Genomic DNA, 24,330 nt, shown 5'->3' on the forward strand with positions numbered 1-24,330 from the left:
CAGGTGCTGGGGATTTATCCACTTTTAACCGTTTCAAGACATCGAGCACTTCCTCCTCTGTAATCTGGACAATTTGCAAGATGTCACCATCTGTTTCCCTACAGTCTATATTTTCTATATCCTTTTCTGCAGTAAATACTGATGCAAAATATTCAATTAGTATCTCCTCCATTCTCTGTGGCTCCACACAAAGCCGCCTTGCTGATCTTTGAGGGGCCCTATTCTTTCTCTAGTTACCCATGTGTCCTTAATATATTTGTAAAAACCCTTTGGATTCTCCTTAATTCTATTTGCCAAAGCTATCTCATGTCCCCGTTTTGCCCTCCTGATTTCCCTCTTAAGTATACTCCTACTTTCTTTATAGTCTTCTAAGGATTCACTCGATCTATTCTGTCAATACTTGACATATGCTTCCTTCTTTTTCTTAACCAAACACTTTTTCAGCAACACATTTTCACCTCAATTTCTTTAGTCATCCAGCATTCCCTATACCTACCAGCCTTCCCTTTCACCCTGACAGGAATATACTTTCTCTGGATTCTTGTTATCTCATTTCTGAAGGCTTCCCATTTTCCAGCCGTCCCTTTACCTGCGAACATCTGCCTCCAATCAGCTTTCGAAAGTTCTTGCCTAATACGGTCAAAATTGGCCTTTCTCCAATTTAGAACTTCAACTTTTAGATTTGGTCTATCCTTTTCCATCACTATTTTAAAACGAATAGAATTATGGTCGCTGGCCCCAAAGTGCTCCCCCACTGACACCTCAGTAACCTGCTCTGCCTTATTTCCCAAGAGTAGGTCAAGTTTTGCACCTTCTCTAGTAGGTACATCCACATACTGAATCAGAAAATTGTCTTGTACACACTTAAGAAATTCCTCTCCATCTAAACCTTTAACACTATGGCACTCCCAGTCGATTTTTGGAAAGTTAAAATCCCCCACCATAACTACCCTATTGTTCTTACAGATAGCTGAGATTTCCTTACAAGTTTGTTTCTCAATTTCCTTCTGACTATTGGGGGGTCTATAATACAATCCCAATAAGGTGATCATCCCTTTCTTATTTCTCAGATCCACCCAAATAACTTCCCTGGATGTATTTCCGGGAATATCCTCCATCAGCGCAGCTGTAATGCTATCCCTTATCAAATATGCCACTCCCTCTCCTCTCTTGCCTCCCTTTCTATCCTTCCTGTAGCATTTGTATCCTGGAACATTAAGCTGCCAGTTCTGCCCATCCCTGAGCAATGTTTCCGTAATTGCTATGATATCCCAGTCCCATGTTCCTAACCATGCCCTGAGTTCATCTGCCTTCCCTGTTAGGCCCCTTGCATTGAAATAAATGCAGTTTAATTTATTAGTCCTACCTTGTCCCTGCCTGCCCTGACTGTTTGACTCACTTTTGTTCTCAGCTGTACCTGTCTCAAATCGATCTCTTTACTCACTGGGTCCCACCTTACTAGTTTAAATCCTCCCAAGCAGTTCCAGCAAATTTCCCTGCCAGTATATTAGTCCCCTTCCAATTTAGGTGCAATCCGTCCTTCTTGTACAGGTCACTTCTACCCCAAAAGAGATTTCAATGATCCCAAAATGTGAATCCTTCTCCCATTCACCAGCTCCTCAGCCATGCATTCATCTGCTCTACACTCCTCTTCCTGCCCGCACTAGCTCGTAGCACTGGCAGTAATTCAGATATTACTACTCTTGAGGACCTCCTTTTTAAATTTCTGCCTAACTCTCTGTAATCTCCCTTCAGAGTCTCAACCTTTTCCCTTCCAGTGTCGTTGTTTCCAATATGGACAATGACCTCCTACTGGCCCTGGACCCTCTCTGAGACATTCTTGATCCTGGCACCAAGGAAACAACCCACCATTCTGATTTTTCTCTGCTGAAAAATGTGTTGCTGGAAAAGCGCACCAGGTCAGGCAGCATCCAAGGAGCAGGAGAATCGGCATTTCGGGCATAAGCCCTTCTTCAAGAGTCCTTGGATTCTCCTGCTCCTTGGATGCTGCCTGATCTGCTGCGCTTTTCCAGCAACACATTTTTCAGCTCTGAGCTCCAGCATCTGCAGTCCTTACTTTCTCCTAGTTGCTTTTTCTCTGCTGGCCACAGAAACATCTGTCTGTACCTCTGACTACAGAATTCCCTAACACAATTGATCCCTTGGAAGCCGACATACCCCTCGTTGCATTAGAGCCAGTCTCAATACCAGAAACTTGGCTGTTCTTGCTACGTTCCCCTGAGAATCCATCACCCCCTACATTTTCCAAAACAGCATACTTGTTTGAAATGGCTATATCCACAAAAGACTCTTGCCCTAGGTGCCGACCTCTCTCACCCTTCCTGGAATTAACCCATCTCAAGACTGATCAATTTAGAGAATGCATCTACCAGAAATTTGAGGGGTGGGCCGGAGGGCAATAAACATTTAAAACACCATATTCTTCCCCGTTTATCAGGGCTTTGAGAATCACAAACCTTCAGCGTGTGTCTTTAGCACACTCTGGTAACTTAAATGAGAGGTTCCTCTTAACCAATAAAGCCACTCCCCTACTTCTTGTATTAAAAATGAAAAGTAAACCCGATTAAAGCCATTCTGCTGTAGTTTCAAATGCTCCCTATTATCCAAGTGTGTCTCGTGTAACAAAGCAATATCCACCTTTTCCTTTCTAAGACTCGAAAGTACCTTCTTCCTCATCATTGGTGAATGACTCCTTTTGGTGTTCCAGATACACCATTTAATCAAGCCATTAGCCATAAGCTTCTGTAGTAACATTTCGATTCCAGAGAGGAGGAACTCAAAACACAAATTGCCGAGCCTTATTATTGCAAGATCCATTAAACATAAAAACTACACAAACTAAAACCACTACAGTTAAGAAACCTACAAAGCTATCAAAGATTATATATAACAAAAACCAAAAAAAACCAACATATAAAGCGCCAATGGCACTGAATACAGCAACTCATCCACTGCCCAAAAGGGGCAACAGCACATCCCAAAACCCAACTTCCCATCCCGCTGCCAATAATGCAGCCAGGGCCCTGTAAGTAGGCATCTAGCCATCCCAACCATTTTCCCTCCTCCCAGCTAGAGTCGCACTGCAAGCGCAAGCAGAAAAGAATGAAATACACCATGAAATAACAATGTGAATAAAGAAATTTTGAAAAAAAAGTTAAGTACCCCACCCATCCTTTGGTACAACTTAGAAATTGAAAGTACACATCTCAACCGCTGCCAAACATAATTTAGACCAGATTATTAACAATAAAAAAGATAGGAAAGAAAAAGCCCCAAACAGACTTCCTCTTTTTTTTATAAAGAAAAAGAAATGACATATCCAAACAACACTACTATTTGTACATACTAAATTGTTCAGATTAAGGTAATTTGTCAAGTCTCTTGCCTTCTCTGATATGTCAAAGAGATGTACAGATCCATCTAACGTGACTTGTAGCACCGCTGGATACCTCAGAGATTACTGGATCTCAAGCTCCCTCAGTCTTCTCTTGACACCATCATAGGATTTTCTTTTCTGGATCACCGCTGCTGAGAAGTCCTGGAAGAACATGATCTTAGAGCCCTCGTAAACTAGGACCTTCAGATCCTTCCCCTGGATTCTGGAAGCTTCCACGATTCTCCCCTTATCATTATAATGATGAAACTGCGCCAAGATAGGACGAGGACGTTGATCTAGATCTGATCTCCGCACTGTGACCCAGTGAGCTCTCTCGATCTTCAAGCTCCTCATTCCAGCCTCCAAGTTAGGAATTTTGGCAACCAATTTGCAATAAATTCCGCCAGCCACTCACCTTCCTTACCCTCCAACAGACCGACAATCCGAATATTTTTTCTCCTGCCCCTGTTCTCAAGGTCATTGACTTGGTCAAGCAAATTATGGACCTGCGTCTCCAGGGCTCGAATCGTATCCTTGGAGGAACCGATATCAGCTTCCAGCACTTCAACTCTGTGTTCTACCTCATCCATCCTTTTCTCCAGGACTCCCAGCGGCTGTTAATGCTTCTGCAGCATGATAGAGATCAGGGCCAGCTTCTCCTCTATCTGCTTAACCAACATCTCGCGATGGGCTGTGGTAATAGATTTTAATAGTTTCCTGGGACTCTACGACGTTTCCAGAGTCCCAGGATATTGTGGTGGTCTGAGTAGGGCGGGTTAAAAGTTTGTCTAGCTTGCGCTGCAGTGCGGAGTGCTTTTAAGCTTTCTCTGCACAGCAGTTAGTCTTGTGCTTGAGGTGTAGCAAACAACTACTGTTGTTTCCTCCCCAACTCTCAGAATCTGGCAGTTTTAGTGGTTCAGTTCTGAGGTATACATCCTCACCTAAAACAATTGACTATCCTTCTCTTTTCAGACACTGATAGGACCTGCTGTTTATTACCAACATTTTCTGTTTTCATCCCAGGGCTTTTGATAGCATTAGAATTTCTTCCCTATTTCTGCCCTCTCTGCCTAAAGCCATTAGTTTATGCTGACATGTGGTTCCATACCCACCTAACCAATGTTCTGACGAAGATCGCATTGCTTGTGTGGATCATTGCAAATAGGCTCACAACTGTAGCTACACTTTATTGGCCATAAAGCATTTTGGGACGTCCTGAGATTGCACAATCTAAATTCCAGCTCTTTGCTGTGACTCAGTGCCAGATTGGAGCAGGGCTTTATTCACTGAAACGTCACCAGAAACCTTAAGAGTCGTATTGAACTCTAAACGTTAACTATGTTTCTCTCCCCACAGATGCTGCCAGACCTGTTGAGTTTTGCCAATACTTTGTTTTTATTTCAAATGAGGCGTCGGTTTTTTGTCATGCAGGGTGAGTTTTTTTAATTCCCTGTCAAAATGATAAATGGGTTCTTAGAAATCTCACAGCATGTCACTGCCAAATTTGCATTAAATTGGCAGCTGAGTCTGCTGTCTGACTCGCTAGGGCTCAGCTCATATCTTTTTTTTTGTTTCAGTTTAAGCTTTTCCAAAGGCACGTCTTTTAGCATTAGTTGAGTTGGCATAACCTGTGACTTCCACTCCTGCTGCCCTAGAGCATCAGTCCCATATTCGATTTGTGACCCATTGGTCCATCTTAATGTGTAACCTAGGAGTGAACTTCAACTGGCAATTACTCCCAAGAAACAGCTTCTGCACAGTTACCAAGAACAGGAACAGAAATCACAGACCATGGTGTGGCTCTAGACCAAAGCCCCCACACCTCTAACCCATGCACTGCCAGACACATATAGCCCTGTTATTGGGCTCTGATGTAACGTGCTGTATTAGGCTGGTGGTCAGAGCAAGAGCAGGCCAGCCTGCACATTTTTGGAAGTGAACACAAAGGCCAGAAAACCCTCATTTCAATAATTAACAACTAATTTAGGGCAAACCAAGGGTCAGACATAAAGGTAGACTATAGAGTTATACAACATGGAAACAGATCCTTCAGTCCAACTCATCCATGCCGACTAGGTTTCCAAACTAAACTAATCTCATTTGCTTGTATTTGGCCCAAGTCCCTTCTCACCCGTTGCTATTTGTGAACTTGTCCAAATGACTGTTAAATATTGTAACTGTCCCTGCATCTACCACTTCCTATGAAAGTTCATTCCAATTATGAACCATTCTAACTGAAAAAGTTGTCTAGATTAGAGTGGTGCTGGAAAAGCACAGCAGGCCAGGCAGCAACCAAGGAGCAGCTGCCTGACCTGCTGTGCTTTTTCAGCACCACTCTAATCTAGACTCTGGTTTACAGCATTTGCAGTCCTTGTTTTTACCTGAAAAAGTTGTCTGTCAGGTCACTTTTAAATCTTTCTCCTCTTACATTAAAAATATGTCCCCTAGTTTTAAAATCCCATACCCTAGGGAAAAGGCCTTTACTATTCACCTTTTTTTATGCTCTTCATGATTTTATACATTTCTATCTCAACCTCCTATGCTCCAGTGAAATAAGTCCCAGCTTATCCACCCTCTCCTTGTAAATCAAACTTCCAGTCCTGGTAACATCCTGCACTCTTTTCTGCACTCTTTTCAATTTAATATCCTCCCTGTAACAGGGCAACCAGAATTGTGCACAATTCTCCAAAGGTGGCCTCAATGTCCTGTACAACTGCAATATGACATCCCATCTCGTATACTCAATAGATTGAGCAAAGGCAAATATACCAAAAGCCTTCTTTACTACCATGTCTACATGTGACAACTTTCAAGGGACTATGTACCTGAACCCCTAGGTTGTAGGAATCTGAGTAACATGAGCTCTGTTGAAATTTGTGGCAAAAATGGATGAGAATTCTGGCGAGGCCTATCTCAATGCATCTCGCTTCCATTTTTACGTTTTTGATGAGCAGGTTTCTCATGAAGCAACAGTTCAAATGAATCAAGTTTCTCATTAGGCAGCAAAGAATTATTAATTAAGGGGGAATTTTGCTTGTTAAACACCTGATCAATACTACAATTTACCTCATTAATATTCACCTTTCCATCTTACCAAAACAACTGAAGAAGCTAGGCATTGAGCATTTTTGATATGGAGGTCAGAGCATGTACCTGGTGACTTCAGTCAACCTCTTGCTCCAAACAAACTCCACATTGGACAGCTGGCACTAAGAGTCCTTTAGCCTTTCAGGTCTGAGCAGACCTATGTACTTGAATCCCACTCTCTAGCACTTGGCCCATACCTTGGGTGTTATAACAATTCAAGGGTTCATCCATTTACTTTTTAAAAGGTTGGGAGGTTTCCTACCTCAACTGTCCTCTCGGGCATCTCCAGGCACATTCCACGGGCAACAGCCAATACACCACTCATCCACCGACATTGGTATCTGACATGTGCCAGCCTCTAAGAATCTTCACGGCACATCTACAATCCCACTTAGTACTTCAATTCTGAACCTTGGGCTGCACCGACAACTCTCATTGCAATGCTGCTGCAAAGACATCGGGCACTCATTGAGCTCCTGGAATGGAGGAGGCTATATTCTCAGTCTGTTCATTTACTTTCATAATGCTCTCCTACTATGAACAGACCTAGATGCTCACAGCATACCTTCCTTGCTTTGCCATTTTTGATCTTTGCCCCCTCAGCCAGAGATACCATCAGCCAGGCTCACATTACTTCTGTTCTGCTTTACCATTTTACACAGACACAAAGTCAGCAATAGTCCTCACTCACATCAAGGGAGAAAGCCTTTGTTCAGGGGGTACCAGCACAGTACGTCCAGAGCAGACTTTCTGATACCTGTACAAGGATTTGGATACAGTCAGTCAGCTACTTGGGGCAGTCAAGAGTCAAATACTCTCCACATAAAGTTTAAGGAGGCAAATGTCAGGTAGTCCAACACCTGTCTTGATATTTTCTGGCCTATTTGGGCCGCTTTCCTCCTGGAATGAGACGGGTTGCTATTATGGGAAATGAAAGTGGATGGCAAAGCTGTTTTGTATCAGGTAAGGTAGTGTCTGGAGCACATGGGTCAGCAGCACGCAAAGGAAATGCCTGGTTAGTGCTGTCAAGGTTGGGGTGGGTGACAATGAGTAGAAAGATGGTACAGACTTGTGAGGGTGGTAGAGCATGGGCCTAGGTGGGAGATGGGCATAGTAGCAGTGAGAGAGTGTAAGGTATCAAAGAGAAGATGGTGGGACTAACACTAGCGAAATGTAAAAGATATTGACCTTCTCCCTACACTGCTGGATATTCCTCCAGATGGCTGAGATTGCACTGACCGTAATAGCAACTTCAGAACAAACTCACGTGGTTTGGTATCATGGCCTTCAAAGCTGGTTCTAGAGGAAGAGAACATCCTTCCTGGGTATCAGATGGTCCAGCAGGATTTCCAGATCTCTGCCTGCAAAGTGAGACACCAATTTCCCATCACCCAAGGCAAATGTCCGGAGCCATACAGGGCTCCAGGCTGTCTATCAAAGTGCACAATGTGCTTTTAAAGATGGCATAAGTTCCAGTGATTCCAGTTAAATCTGGGATAGCTAGTGAGTGGCAAGTCGTTCTGGGAAAGTATCTCGAAAGTTGGAGGTAGAATTGGATGACAGGAACACCAGAGGAGAAGGTAGGTAATTAATGAGGTGAGTTTGGTAAAATGTAACAAGAAATCCCACCACGCCTTGTGATTAAAAAAAACTTTCAGAAAATTTGATCCAACTTGCACTTACCTAAAAAAATGGAATATTCAGCTCAAGGTCTTCCTACTGTAAAGGGTAGCCATAATGTGGAGTTGCTGGTAGCATTAAAAAAGCTGCTGATTTCAAATAAACCTAGTGTCATGTGACTTCTGACTTACACTATGGGGATCAGTGACCTGATCACTGAACTCAACAGTACTTTGGGGAACCAAATATAATGCAATTCCTTCTGTCAGAGATGTGAGAATATATTTCACTAATGCAATAATATTAAACTCTTGTCTTTATGGCATAATATTCCTGAGAGATGTACTGAGGCGTGATATGCCTGGATTAACTATGTTTACTGGGGGATTAAAATTCAATTTAAGTGCTACGGCATGGGTTTAATATGCTACAATTTCCATGATTTAGAACAGATTACAGTCTGATGTGAACCATTAATATATTGGTTTACACAAGGGAACAATTCACTTGACATCACATAAATCTGAACTCACTTTCTAATTCCAATTTTCTGTATTCTTATCTCTTGAAAGCATCATGTTTTTGCACTGTTTCCCAGATGAATCTTTACATGTGAATGTCATGTGCTCACTGGGGAGGAAGGAGTGGGCCTGATGATATCATTATGAAACTGTCTCAGCATAACTCACAGGTGAGATGTAGTGCTATTTCCCCCTTACCACAAAGATTACTGACCATATCACTACATCTCCATTTTAGAACAACAGACTAGCAAAGAATAAGAGATTAAATGTGGAAGCTCCCTGACCAGGCGTTTGTCCAGAATTTAATGTTTTTCCCAACCACATTAAAGTTTCTGATACACTTATCCAAGGAAGTGTGTTGGTTTGCGTGTGGTCATAGAGAGTTAGTGTATTTAGATTCTATTTAGTCTTTTCCAAAGTAACTGATGCTTTGTTTATTGAAATACACTAAAGATTATTTCCCAAGCTTCTGTTTGGCTGTCTCTCTAGTTGTGCAGCAGAGGTGTCAAACAGAAAAGGAAGCAGTGGCAGAGTGGTAAAATCAGTGGACTATTGATCTAGAGACCCAGACTAATATTCTGGGGACATGGGTTTGAGTCCCACCATGGCAGATGATGAAATCTGAATTATATTAAAACTTTGGAATTCAAAGCTGTCCTGAGGGGGCCCTCTTGTGGTGCAGTGATGGTGTCCCCATTGGGCCAGGAAGCCTGGAGACTGAGGGCACCACGGTGGTTCGGTGGTTAGCACTGCTGCTTCACAGTAGGGATCCAAGTTCAATTCCAGCTTCGGGAGTGTGTGTGTGTCTGTGTGTGTGAGATGATTAGCCATGGAAAATGCAGTGTTTCAGGGATGGGGTGGGGGGTGGGGTGAGTCTGGCTGGGATGCTCTTCAGAGGGTCTGTGTGGACTCACTGGGCAAAATGGCCAGCTTCTGCACCATAAGGATTCTATTCTGTGAAGGATTATCCCTCAGTATCCAACGCTCCAGGGAAAACAGCCCTAGCCGATTCAACCTCTCCAATCCTGTCAACATCCTTGTAAATCTTTTCTGAACCCTTTCACGTTTCACAACATCCTTCCGATAGAAAGGAGACCAGAATTGCATGCAACGTTCCAAAAGTGGCCTAACCAATGTCCTGTACAGCCGCAACATGATCTCCCAATTTCTGTACTCAATACTCTAACCAAGCAAAGGAAAGCATACCAAACACCTTCTTCACTATACTATCTACTTGTGACTGTACTTTCAAGGTCTCTTTGTTCAGCAACACTCTGTAGGACCTTACCCATTCAGTGTATAAATCCTGTTAAGATTTGCTTTCCCAAAATGCAGCACCTCACATTTATCTAAATTAAACTCCATCTGCCACTCCTCAGCTCATTGGCCCATCTGATCAAGATCCCGTTGTAATCTGAAGTAACCTTCTTCGCTGTCCATTACACCTCCAATTTTGTTGTCATCTGCAAACCTTGTCTTATACTCACATTCAAATCATTTATATAAATGAAGAAAAGTAATGGGTTTCGGGTGAGAGGAGAAAGATAAAAAAAAAAGAGACCTAAGGGGCAACTTTTTCATGTAGAGGATGGTATGTGTATGGAATAGGTTGGCAGAGGAAGTGGTGGAGGCAAATACAATTGCAACATTTCAAAGGCATCTGGATGGATATATGAATAGGAAGGGTTGGAGGGATATACGCCGGATGCTGGCAGGTGGGACTAGATTGGTTTGGGATATCTGGTTGACATGAAGGAGTTGGACCAAAAGGGTTTGTTTCTGAGCTGTACATCTCTATGACTCTAAGTCTCACCTACTCCAGAGGTGTGTAGTAACATCTCTGAATGGATTGATTTCAACAATTAGTTTAAAAAATGATTAAAAATCAAAAGCTGGAAAACATGCGTCAAGTGTTGGAAGAACCCACCTAAGTTCTTTAATATCCTTCAGAAGGAAATTTGCTGTCCTTATCTGCTCTGGCTTGTGTAACTCCAGACACACAGCAATGTGATTGACTCTTAATAACTCAGATTACCTCTAAGTTGTCAGGCAATAGATGCTAGTGCTACCAACATCCTGTACAAGAATAAAAAAAAATACATTTTCCATTTTGATTAGCCATAAATCCAATCCACAACACAAAGTCTACACCAATTCTGGATTAAAATACGAGGAAGACAACATAGCTATAATGAAATCAAGATTGAAGATTTTGCACCTTTATCATAGAAAAACAGTACAATGTGCTTCATAGAAGATACCAAAAAAAAATTCTCAAAATGCTAACAGTACAACAGGTGACTGCACGTTGGTGAATGAGGTAGATTCTAAAAACAAATGTTTTAGAAGAAGAGATGTACAGGGGCAGAAGGGGTTAGGGAGGAAATTTCAGTTTGAGGTCTTGACAGCTCAAGACATGACCAACAATGTTAAAACTATAAAACACTCTGGTTGTATTCATCAGAATTTAGAAGGTCATTTGATCATGGTTCAACATATTAAGGAGAACAGATAGGGCAAATAGAGGGAAACTATTTATATGGTTCAAGGAGTACAGAACTAGACAGCACAGTCTAAGAATTAGAGCCAGACATTTCAGAAATGAAATTCAGGAACATTTGTGCACATTACAGTTGGTAGAAGGTTAAAACATTCTTTGCAATTGACAAGTGATGATAGATCAATTATTATTTAAAATTAAAGACTTATACATTTGATTAAATATTATTCAGGGATGTGGGTTTATTTCGTTAGGTCACAGAACAGCTATGATCTCAATGGTGAAAAAGCCTACCCTTGCTCCTATTTTCCTTAACACAGGGTGCAAAGGGGACAAGAAGTGAAATGCAGGGGATCTTTAAAGGTTGCATGGTTAGAAAAATTGGTAGATGGATGGGTGTGAGACTATTAAGGGAGTTGACAAGAAGGATAAGAAAAATAAAGGCTTTGCCAAACAGAGAGGTCAGCAACAGTTTAATTTCAAGCTAGTTTGGATCAGCTTCCTGTTACACTTGGTTTAAACCAGGTTTTTTGATTTGCTGTCAAATTGAAGATTGTTCAGGGCAGTATTCAGTGGGAAATGATTAGACAAGGGAACCAGTATCTTTTGCTAAATACTACAAATCCTTTCGGATTCGATGTTCATTCATTCAGTAATTTTCTGAATCTGGCAACCAAGGACTTGCTAACCTGGTTCCACCCACATAAATAAAGCCAGGCTATAGCTGCTCCTGATATCACAGTTCAAAGTAGTGCACATGAACACGTTGGAAACTTGTCCCCTCTCTTAGCTCAACGTGAGTCTATCCTCATTTTGGTATCCAGGGCAAATAATTATCTCTAGTCTCATTCCTACTTTTCTTTTCAAATAGTGGTAACTGGGTACTCTGAAGGCCCAGAGGGTTGCATAAACTTTCAAGTTTTTTTTTGCTTTGCACAGAAACTACCCTTATTTAACAAGTGCGTTTTGTGCCACTGATCACTCAATCTCAGTTAAGTAAAACCTTTCTCAACAGCAGTAAAAGCTGTTTACATGGTATTGATAACACAGACCACTCCTGTGACTCTATGACTCTCCCCTGCCATCCAGATAAGCACAAATTGCTTTCTTTAACTCCTGGGCTACGGAATAAAACATGAAACCATTGCTGCACAGAGACACAGCCAGAGAACAAAAACCTCCATTTACACAACCGAGTTTATACAGCAATGAAAGCAGCATTGAGACCATTCCAACACATAGCTGGTTTTGCAGTGCAGGCTAGTATACATTGGAATAAAAACTTCTTAGCTCCAACAAAGTTTCCTTTTGCATTGTAGCTTCTGTTATAAAGTTACTTATAATTAATCAATGCTAGTAATCCAAGAGCAAGGTCAGAACTAACAAGGAGACAAAAGGGCAGTTACATTATGTCATGCTGCAGAATTTGAGATTTCCTTCCATGCAGTTTATCTCTTGAATACTCCAGCAGTAACACCATTACATTGAAATGCACTCTAAGTCCGTTTGCTGTTGCCCAAAGGTTGCTGGGCCTCTGAAGGTGTCAACTCAGCAGGTGGTGTACTGTCACCACAATGGTGTACCTCTAGTAATCACTCTCAATGCAGCTAAGACAGCAAGTATGTTGTTTAACTAGACATCACAGAGAAGCCTCGTACTGCTGTTGCTAGACAGCCACACAGCTGGACATATCAGCAGGAGTTACATTATTTGCATTATTGGGAATTAGGCTTCTCTCCCCAAAGTCCAGCATTTCTGAAACAAGCGTTAGCACCTCCGCCATCTTCCATGCTTAGATCAGCTAACACAGCAAAAGGTCATAGGTAGCACTGTCCCATTACAAATACAGCAGGTAGAATCCAAAATAATTGGGCCGAAAAGTTCTTAAGTGATTAACTGTAAAAATGCTCAATTGTCATTACTTAAAAATAATAAGCTGGTTAACCTATAACAGAATCCTCCTTAAGTAATAACTAACTTCCTCCTGGATCAGATAACTCTTGATCTTGGATAAATGGGGTTAAATAGATTTGAAGCTTCACATCAGTAATGGAAATGCATCCGTACCCTGAGATGAGTGGGGAATTTCTTTTAGGTGGATGCTAGAACTTAGTCATTAGTTTTAAGTGTTGCCATATCATAAAGCATTTAAATCATCTCAATAAGTTGAGCTTGTTTACTTAAGTGCCACTGTCGTACTGTTAAATGTATGCAAATAAAATCATATCCTCCATGATAATTAAAGCTCTTGCAGGGTTATAAGAGACATTGTATTATTAAAAGTTATTATTTTGGATCGGGGTGAAAAGGCTACTTTAATTCTAATAAATAGCAGACTTCTTGCAATGGATAGTTTGCCTCCAAGTGTATTAACTGCTTCATTTTTGTTTTAGAGTTAATCTGTATAGCTCAGTGACAGATAACAATGAAACAATATCCATAGGCTGTTATTCTAATCAGTTAAGAAGCTAAGAGGACCCTACAGGAAATCAATGATCCAACACAATCTACTTTCCAATTATCACCCTTGACTTTAAACAATTGGTATTTTTAAACATAACATCTACCACAAGACATAACCGAAAACAAATTAATAGGATAAATCAAGGGTGAGATGCAATTTACAGCTTCTCTGTTTGAAGTTAAAATGCTGAATCCCTGGAGATTTGGTGCAACTACATATTTTTGGCAAATTATATTCCTTCAGTCTGATTCAGGTACTGATCCAATATTTGATTGAGTTTACACTGGTACTTTTCCAGTATTTTATCCAAGTACCAAATCTTCCTGTGTAAAAACTGGTAAGTGTGTTGGCAAACTGTCTGACCCATCACTGCCAAGATCAATCCTCATCAGAGATCCATATGTGAACATTCAAGTACGTGACACCGGATAATAATGAGTGGAATCTGCTGACTACCTTTTTTTCCCTATTTGAAACAGCATTTCTAGCACCCTCTGTTGACACAGCTCACACACTGGAAAGCAAACTGCTGCTCTCCAAGTGTCCATACTATTTAACAAAGTCTTACACAGTCAGCTATAATGCAAGTGAAATTTGCTAGCATTTGCCAAGGGCAGCGGCTGAGAGATGCTGTTAAAATAAACATCAATGTGAAAGTGCATCAGGAGGAAGAGTGAGAAATAATTAACGCTGAAATATGGAAGGATAGAAATTAGTATGTCAAAATGCTTTTTTCACTGAACAAGCACTGATTCAGAAGGCTGTTATAGAATTTACATTTATTAGAGGTTCTGATCTATTTACAGTCATATACCATAGAACATAATAAAACCAGAAAGTACAGTCCAATAATTCTTGGCAGAAAGCACAAAAAGTGCATTAGTCTGTTCTTAAAATGCAGGAGTGTTCTGCAAATGATAACACATCATCTCACCACTTAACAGAGATCCTAGCCTCCAAGGAGTACAATTATTTTAAACATATATCATGACCAGCATCATTTCTACGCTATGTTGTCTTCTTAAAATTCACTGATGATAAAGCCCAAAGGAAAAAGAAAAGCAATTGTGCCCTCTACTGGTTATCAGAGCAAGGTGCATGCTAGGTAATGACGCCAAATGAATAAGGCATTGTTAGTACATCACAGACCAGTTTTGCGATAGCACTTCAACAGTAGCCACTAAAACAGTATAATGATTACTAGTTTTCAGCATTCACTATTAAAATTGTACATCTAAAAACAGATACGAAACACTGTTGTCCTTTGTTGTCCTTTTCTGATGCAGTAATTTAACCAGCCGCGCCCCCCATCCCCCCACTTTTTTTTGTGTCCCAGTTGCGAGGTCCGCTTCCTGCAGGTGTCAGTTGCTAGTGAACAAGTTGTTCAATCTACGGATGCAGGAAATCACTCTCCAGGAAACCATCTGTAGAGAGGAAGAAAAAAAGACATTATGAACTATAATGAGACCCATTCTATTTTCAGTCAGAACAGGAGAAAAAAAGCAGCAAGAGAATTACAGAGCTATGGTCAGACATGGAAGTATCCAATTCTATATAAATAAAAGATAGTGAATAACACAACACTGAAAAGATGAATTCTGTATTCCAATCCCTTCCGATCACATGGTATTGGAATCTTTCATCTTAAAGCTGGCATCATTCTTCTTCCTTTCATTTGATTTCAGTGACAAACAGCACAATAGAGCTGCTAAAATGAGAGAATCAACACTGCCTGCTTATTCCTGCCGAGTGACACATCCAAAGCACATTTTTGTTCGACTGAAATGGTAAATTTGATGCTCAAAGCGTACAGCAAACTGCAAACAAAACTGTACTCTTCCACCACTTGCCCACCCACTGCTCCCTGGTGGAGCTGAACGACCTCAGAATAAAAACAGCTAAAAATATGTAAGTTTCAACATGGTAAATAAAATACACTTATAAAAGTAAAACTTGGAAACAATTTCTTTGGTTGTGCTGGAGAGTTTAATATTTCCTGCGAACCTTAGTATGGCTTAGAAAATACACAGGTTCCTCATTTTGAGCTGCTTTCAGAAAAAGTGAACTCCTACTTAATTCAGCATTTTATACGAACTAGGAATCGAATCACCATGCTTTTCTTCCATCCTCTTCCCTAGGTTAAAATAGTGCTATATAAATTTCAAATCAAATGGATAAGGTTTTCTGAGACCTTGTTGCCTAAAAAGCAGTTATTTGCAATGCCAAACTGTTAGTGAATCTGAATTGGTAACAGACCTTAATTCTCAGTAGATGAAAAGGACCCTAGTCCTTGGCAGAGGGGCAAAACTGTCTGGCATTTTCCGAACCTTTGCATAATTAATGAATCCTCGGAGAAACAGTAGAAATCCTGCAAGATAGTGAGCAAAACTATTAGACAAATTTGTCATGATTAAAAACAATGGAATTGGCTGCATTGTAGTTCCCTTTTGCATGATTTACAAGAATACACTCTCATTCAGCTGGTGCACTATTAATAATATAATCTTATATAACACAACCCTGCAGTTCAAAGGTTTCTTATTAAAATATTAGGCTTTCTTACCAACATGGAACAATTCAGGTTACAAATTCTTTCATTCAACAATCCTACAAATTCTAGAAATCATAATTGTGGAAATAAGATCGACAAATTGTGGCGAGGAATACAAACATCATACATGAATCAGAGAATGCAAGTCAATTTATTCTACTGGTTGACATTTGGTTATTTCATAGTTATATATTAATAAGCAACAGTTACAATTGATTTACATGATAGAAATCTTTAAATCAGAAGACTCAGCTGAAGGTTTAGCACTCTGTGTCATCTTAAAGAGTTATCCAGCTTAAGCTTAACATCCAACTCCTGGTTCCCTGGCCGTACATTACATCACTTCAAGTCCATATTCAAGAATTGAAACACCTGCCCACCACACAAAAATCCTGAGTGAAAACATTTCTCAACACCTCTGTAAATTTTCTCTCAATTTTTAAATTTTTACAAAAAATGGGATATGGACATCGTTGGCAAGGCTGGCATTTGTTGCCCATCCTGAGCTGCCCTCATCATGAAACAAACTCGCTACCACAGCCACATTTGCTTCCTCAGTGCCTGCCTCCGTAACCAACTCATCCCCACACGGACTCCGGACCACCTTTAAACCAGATGAGTTCGGACCCGAACAGGATAAACAGTACAGACTTGCCTCGGAACACTTCAACCCCAGGGCATCAATGTGAACTTCAACAGTTTCCTCATTTCCCCTTCCCCCACCTCACCCTAGTTCCAAACTTCCAGCTCAGCACTGTCCCCATGACTTGTTCTACCTGCCTATCTTCTTTTCCACCTATCCACTCCACCCTCCTCCCTGACCTATCACCTTCATCCCCTCCCCCACTCACCTTTTGTACTCTATGCTACTTTCTCCCCACCCCCTCCCTCCTCTAGCTTATCTCTCCACACTTCAGGCTCTCTGCCTTTATTCCTGATGAAGGGCTTTTGCCCGAAACGTCGATTTTACTGCTCCTCGGATGCTGCCAGAACTGCTGTGCTCTTCCAGCACCACTCTAATCCAGAATCTGGATTCCAGCATCTGCAGTCACTGTTTTTACCTACTTGATTAAAAGCAGAAAACTGATAATACTGGAAATCTGAAACAGAAGAGCTGGTTAAACTCAGCAGGTCTGGATGCAGCTATGGAGACAAAAACAGAGTTAGTGCTTGTGTCCAAAGAGTATTCTTTGGAAAAATGCCCTTGAATTGATTGGATCTCTTCACAATTTCAGGAGGCAGTGGGGCCATGGGCTCAAATTCCACCCAAAGAGATGGTGAAACTTGAATGAAATCTGGAATTAAAGGCCAGTTTAATTGCAACCATGTAAAAACGATCATAAAAACCAATCTGGTCCACTCATTGCCTAAAGGGAAGGACAGCTGTTATCCTTACCAGGTCTGGCTTACATGTGACTTCAGGCTCACAGATTAGCCAGCAACATGTTTGTATACTTTGGTATTTACATATTGTTAGATAGGGCTTTGCTCCAGGCACGTCTGAATACTGAATGCTGCCACCAGTCTGCTTTAACACAATTTCCAACATCCTTTTTGTTTGATTTTGGAGACAAAATCACAAAGTACTGCTTGTTGGGAGAGCAAAATCACGGAGGTAAAGTTTAATGCAAGTTAGTGATCCAGTAAGTTGAATGCAACATTTAGTAGAGAAACGTGATCCTGGTATTATGGTGCATTTGCAAAATTATTGACTGGACTCTGCTAAAATACACAAAGTATTCATCTGCAGCAGCATTTGTGATGCAATTAGGGCAACTGGCTATACGACAGAAAATGGAGGACACAATGTTAATTGGTGCAGCTTAAAAAGGTTAAGGAATATCATTCAGACCAGGAATACCACCAGGAGCAGACACCCATGTCACCAGGAAGTTTTAGTGATTATGAACAAATGAGAAGTCAGTAAAGGCTACAAAATAGCAAGGACTTTAATAAGCTAGGGAGAATTTGGGCATATGCAAAGGTAGTAGATTGTGATAAGGCTGGCTACCCCCTTTGAAGGATATGTGTGGGGCATATCAGGCTACATCCAAACTAGAGGCATGAGATTTTGACAATAAACTAGGGAGACCAAGATAGGAGTATAACTCACCAACAGCAAGAGAAGCAATTTTAAAAATGTTCTTGACATTATTAGCCAAAAATGCGTGGAAATATAGATTAGTTCAGAACAAAATGGCATTTCAGAAGGGACCACCTGATGAAAGAACAACGCTCCGAAAGCTAGTGCTTCCAAATAAACCTGTTGGACTATAACCTGGTGTCGTGAGATTTTGAACTTTGTACACCCCAGTACAACACCAGCATCTCCAAATTATTTCAGAAGGGAGGTCAGCTCAGAAATAGAAGCATCTCATTGCCCTCCAGAGGGGATTTTTGATGTTAAGTGTTTATATGGCATTAAGAATGATTCTAGTAGAGCTTGGTACTTCTCAGTAAGGTCGACTCTATTAAAACTGGGCTGTCCTAGTTGAAAACAAACCTGCAGTGTTTGAATGGTATTGGAATGGGGGTAGGATAGCTTTTGTACATTTTCATGATTCACTTCGATGACTTCTTATCGAAAGAGAGCAGTGAATTTGAAAGCATGGCCATAAATGGACTTGAAGCAGAATTACACATTGTAATTCAGGTTCTGAGGACTTCATGTTCATCAGATTGAAATCAGGAAGAATGCACAGTGTTGCTGTGCATCATCACTTATTTGGAAAACGTCTTTCCCATTTAACTTAGTCGAAGTGGAACCTCACAAAACGATACAGCAGCTTTCAAAATGGAAGAATCATTAGGTCCAATTAGACAGGTGAATTAGCTGAGCACCCAAATGAAGCCAGATGTCAGTTTTCCAGTCTTAAGAGTTGAGAACAGCTATTAAAATTCCCAAAGGAGGAAAATATTATTTGGACAAACAAAATATTAAAAGAACTCAAGATGGAAAGTTTAAAATTTCAATCAGTGGGAGATAGCAAGAACAGAGTTTATTGTTTTTAATGATACTTGTTATGCAATGTGATGGATTCTCAAGTCCAGGAGATACCTAATGTTTCTTTTCATAAATGCTGCCTTTAACTCGGAAATTTAAAAATATATCAGGACAGTTGTAAAAATCTTAATTTAGAAACTCCTGCTCGTGTTGGTAGATGGGGATGGATTTAGGGAGAAAGGAGCAGTTTCTAAGAAATTATTAGAAATATTGGATAAAAGACATTAGTATAAAAAAAGTTCAATCTCAAAGAACAAAAAGGCAAACTCTCAACATGAGGGGTGAGCTTATAGAGGTTTATAAAATCATGAGGGGCATGGATAGGTTGAATAGCCAAGGTCTTTTTCTGGTAGCGGAGTCCAAAACTAGAGGGTATAAGTTTAAGGTAAGAGGGGAAAGATTTAAAAAGGGACCCGAGAGGCAACCTTTTCACACAAAGGATGGCACATGTATGGAATGAGCTGCCGGAGATGGAGCAGGAGGTGGGTACATACAACAACATTTTAAAAAGTATCTGAATGGATACATTAATAAGAAGGATTCCATAGAATCCCTACTGCATGGAAGCAAGCCATTTGGCCCATTGAGTCCACTGACACTCCAAACAGCATCCCATCCAGAACACCCCACCCTATCATTGTAACCGTGTGCTTCCCATGGCTAATTCACCTAATCTACACATTCCTCGACACTGTGGGCAATTCAGCATGGCCAATTCACCTAATCTGCACTTCTTTGGTCTGTGGGAAGAAACCAGAGAACCCAGAAGAAACCCATGCAGACAAGTGAGAACATGCAAACTCCAAAGACAGTCACTCAGGGTGGAACTGAGCCTAGTTCCTTGACAATGTGAGGCAGCAGTGCTAACCACTAAGCCACTGAGAGCGGCTTTAGAGGGGTATGGGCCAAATGCTTGCAAAGAAACTGGATCAATTTCAGGCATCTGGTTGGCAAGGACAGATTATTGGACTGAAGGGCTGGTTTCCGTGCTGTATAACTATGTCTCTAGTGGGGTGTGGCAGGGATGGAATTAATGAACAGATAGTACTTATATTAAGGGGAGCAATTGAATGTGTACATATGGAAAACAAGGGTGGGCCAGTGTGGGGTCGTAGTGGTGTCCCTAACTCTGGGCTAGAAGGCCTGGGTTCAATTCTCATAACGTGTCTGAGCAGGTTGATTAAAAATACCTGCAAGGGGAAAGAAGAATCAACTAGGGATTGTGATGCAAGTCAAATAAAACTGATTAGAAAGCTTGCATTCGGTCAAGTATTTTTTAACCTCTGGTGTTTAATAGCGTGTACAATCTTCAAGATACACATTTGGGAAGGCCCTTTCAACAGCCTCTTCTGGACCAACACTCTTCACTAGCTATAAGCACAAAGGTAGAAGATACATGGGAACACCAGCACACGCAGGTTCCCACTAACTCAGACTTTTCTAACTTTGAACTACATCACTGTTCCTTCACTATCGCTGGATCAAAATATTTGATTTCCTCCATAACAGTCCTGTGACTGCAGCAATTCAAGAAGTTGGTTATTATCAACTTCTCAAAGGCGATTAGGGACGGGCAACAAATGTTGGCAACAGAGTTCGATAGATTCGGGATCCGTTCCTGAGGATTGGAGAGTGGCTAATGTTATACCACTTTTTAAGAAAGGTGGGAGAGAGAAAGCAGGAAATTATAGACCAGTTAGTCTGACCTCAGTGGTGGGAAAGATGCTGGAGCCTATTATAAAGGATGAAATTACGGCACATCTGGATAGTAGTAACAGGATAGGACTGAGTCAGCATGGATTTATGAAGAGGAAATCGTGCTGGACTAATCATCTTGAATTTTTTGAGGATGTAACTCTGAAGATGGATGAGGGAGATCCAGTAGATGTAGTGTACCTGGACTTTCAGAAAGCTTTTGATAAAGTCCCACATAGGAGGTTAGTGAGTAAACTTAGGGCGCATGGTATTGGGGGCAAAGTACTAACTTGGATTGAAAATTGGTTGGCTGATTGGAAATAAAGGGTAGTGATAAACGGCTCCATTTCGGAATGGCAGGCAGTGACCAGTGGGGTACCGCAGGGATCCGTGCTGGGACCGCAGCCTTTTACAATATATGTTAATGATATAGAAGATGGTATCAGCAATAACATTAGCAAATGTGCTGATGATACAAAGCTGGGTGGCAGGGTGAAATGTGATGAGGATGTTAGGAGATTACAGGGTGACCTGGACAAGTTAGGTGAGTGGGCAGATGCATGGCAGATGCAGTTTAATGTGGATAAATGTATGCTTATCCACTTTGGTGGCAAGAACAGGAAGGCAGATTACTACCTCAATGGAATTAATTTAGGTAAAGGGGCAGTACAGAGAGATCTGGGTGTTCTTGTACACCAGTCAATGAAGGCAAGCATGCAGGTACAGCAGGTAGTGAAGAAGGCTAATAGCATGCTGGCCTTCATAACAAGAGGAATTGAGTATAGAAGCAAAGAGGTGCTTCTGCAGCTGTATAAGGCCCTGGTGAGACCACACCTGGAGTACTGTGTGCAGTTCTGGTCTCCAAATTTGAGGAAAGACATTCTGGCTATCGAGGGAGTGCAGCGTAGGTTCACGAGGTCAATTCCTGGAATGGAGGGATTACCTTACACTGAAAGACTGAAGCGACTGGGCTTGTACACCCTTGAGTTTAGAAGTCTGAGAGGGGATCTGATTGAGACATATAAGATTATGAAAGGATTGGACACTCTGGCTGCAGGAAACATGTTTCCGCTGTTGGGTGAGTGCCGAACCAGAGGACACAGCTTAAAAATACGGGGTAGACTATTTAGGACAGAGATGAGGAGAAACGTCTTCACCCAGAGAGTGGTGGGTGTGTGGAATGCTCTGCCCCAGAGGGCAGTGGAGGCCCAGTCTCTGGATTCATTTAAAAAAGAGTTGGATAGAGCTCTCAAGGATAGTGGAATCAAGGGTTATGGAGAGAAGGCAGGAAGTGGATACTGATTAGGAATGATCAGCCATGATCATACTGAATGGCGGTGCAGGCTCGAAGGGCTGAATGGCCTACTCTTACACCTATTGTCTATTGCCAATGGCCTCAACAGCTATACATTCATCCCATGAATTAATCATACTTCCTATTAAATCAATTGAGTAGGGTTAGTAATCAAAGCTGGCAGTTTTTGGATCTGTATAGCTCAATTACACACGAGACACAACTATTGGGCTCTTGGATCAAATTATAATTTTAAACAAATAATTGCCAGTCGTGAATGGTGGGGCAGTGGGTCTACCTAAATTATTCATGTTTGTGCTGGCTCTCTGCAAGGGACCATATGGCCTTCTGAGCTGTAACCTTCCATGACATTTTGGGGGCAGAGTACAAAGGTACAAACCCTTTCCTGGACTATTTCTTTGATAGGCTATTCAATAAAAAAAAGTTCAAACCTACAGCTTTGTCTTTTATTTGTGAGGACAGTTTGGTTATGTACACAATGGCTTATGTCAGCCTGAGTTGTTCATTTAAACATTTAAATAAAAACTAACGGCAAAAACTGGTAAGACTTCTAGCTGAAAGCATTATTGAAAGTTGTAGAGATTTGTAATAAATGAAATCTTGCACATTGAACAATTTCATATTTTATCCTATATTTACAAAAATAAAACTATTGGAAAGCCTGGCCTGTAAAACAAAATATTAGTTCACTTTAAGTAGTATGCAATATGAAAATACTCAGAATTCACAGATTTGCAAATGTAACCAATTTTTTTTTTTAAAAAGCTGCTTATTTTAAGTAAGGTCAAAAAATACTAGAAAGACAAAATTGCTGACATAAAATGTAATACAAGCCTGTGACCAGTTCAAGACTGACGTCAAATTGCTGCACTCAGCTTGTTACATCCCTGTTTAATCAGATTACTTGTGGGAACACAAATGGCTCAATATACTTTCACAATATGTATAATAGCTCATGAAATACATTAAACTGAACTAATATCACAACCTGGAATCATCAAAAATCATGCAGTTCCCTGGAGCTCTATATATATATTCTCTGCAATTAGACTGTGCAGCAACCACAGAGAGAGAGAGACAATCAGTCAAGATGGTAACAATGACAGGAGACATCTTCAAAGCTTTAGCTAATCTTTTCATCCTGGATGAGAAGCTCTGCCCTTGCAACGTACCGTACTTTGTGGTTTCGAGCAGAATCTGCAATATTAGTGTGACTATGGCAGAATTCCCTACGATTAATCTAGTTACTTAACCAGGTATTCAACAGATTATGCATAAAACATTTTATTAAATTTTTCATGAGATGTGGGTGTTTATTGCACATTCCTCATTGCCTTTGAGAAGTTGAAGATAGGTTGCCTCCTTAAACTACTGCAGTCCATACAGGGTAGGTACACCTACAGTGCTGATAGGAAGGGAATTTGAAGATTTTGACCTAGTAATTCAACTTTCTCTTGCCATGAGATTTTGTGAAGCTTAGTTTTCTTCCTTTTATAGGAGCAATTTGTTTGCCCCAGTGCTACACAGTACTCTCATCAAGGTCGTTGCATGAAAATCTACTCCCTAGAACTGACATATTATCCTGAACATGTTTTATTCCTCATGCAAATACCTTAAAATCTTTATTTTCATAGCACTTCTCCAAATATTATATGCATCCTGGTCAAATGTATACTTCCCTCTCGTTTAGCAAGATGCATATTCAGATCACAGCCTTTATCAAGGCGACATGACAATTAAGAAAGAGAAGCAGATCAGAAAAGGAGGCACTGCCCTGCCAATAAAGGATGACATTGGTATAACAGTAAGAGATTACTTTAGCTTGGGAGAACAAGATGTAGGATCAATTTGGGCACAGATGAGAAATAGTAATGGTGAGAAGTTGCTTGTGGAGCGGTACACAGGCCCATAATCTTACTCACATTGCAGCCCAGTGTACATGAGAAAAAATAATGGGGGTTCATGAGAAAGGTACAGTCATAATTATATGATTTTAATTTACAAAAAGATTGAACAAACCAAATTAGCAAAAGTAGCCTAGGATTATGAGTTCATGGCACATTTTTGGAGAGTTTCTTAAAAGAACATGTTCTGGAGTCAACCAGCAAGCAGGCTATGCTAGATCTGGAATGAAACAGGACCAGTTAGTGATCACAACAAAGGTTTGCAGTGG

The 24,330-nt window shown here is 40.8% G+C and overlaps 1 protein-coding gene across 1 annotated transcript in view; it reads right to left on the reverse strand.

Moving 5' to 3' along the window:
* Nucleotides 1–14,354: 14,354 nt before the first annotated feature.
* Nucleotides 14,355–24,330, reverse strand: part of LOC132823256 (NEDD4 family-interacting protein 1-like) — a 61,486-nt gene continuing 51,510 nt past the window's right edge. Inside the window, exons 7-8 of the mRNA XM_060836908.1 lie at nucleotides 15,849–15,960; nucleotides 14,355–15,016 (exon numbers count right to left, since the gene is read on the reverse strand). Coding sequence (XP_060692891.1) covers nucleotides 15,857–15,960 — 104 coding nt within the window. The 3' untranslated portion in view covers nucleotides 14,355–15,016; nucleotides 15,849–15,856. The remainder of the gene's footprint in view (nucleotides 15,017–15,848; nucleotides 15,961–24,330) is intronic.

The sequence above is a fragment of the Hemiscyllium ocellatum genome, chromosome 16 (genome assembly GCF_020745735.1).
Source record: "Hemiscyllium ocellatum isolate sHemOce1 chromosome 16, sHemOce1.pat.X.cur, whole genome shotgun sequence".
In the NCBI taxonomy this organism is placed as follows: domain Eukaryota; kingdom Metazoa; phylum Chordata; class Chondrichthyes; order Orectolobiformes; family Hemiscylliidae; genus Hemiscyllium; species Hemiscyllium ocellatum.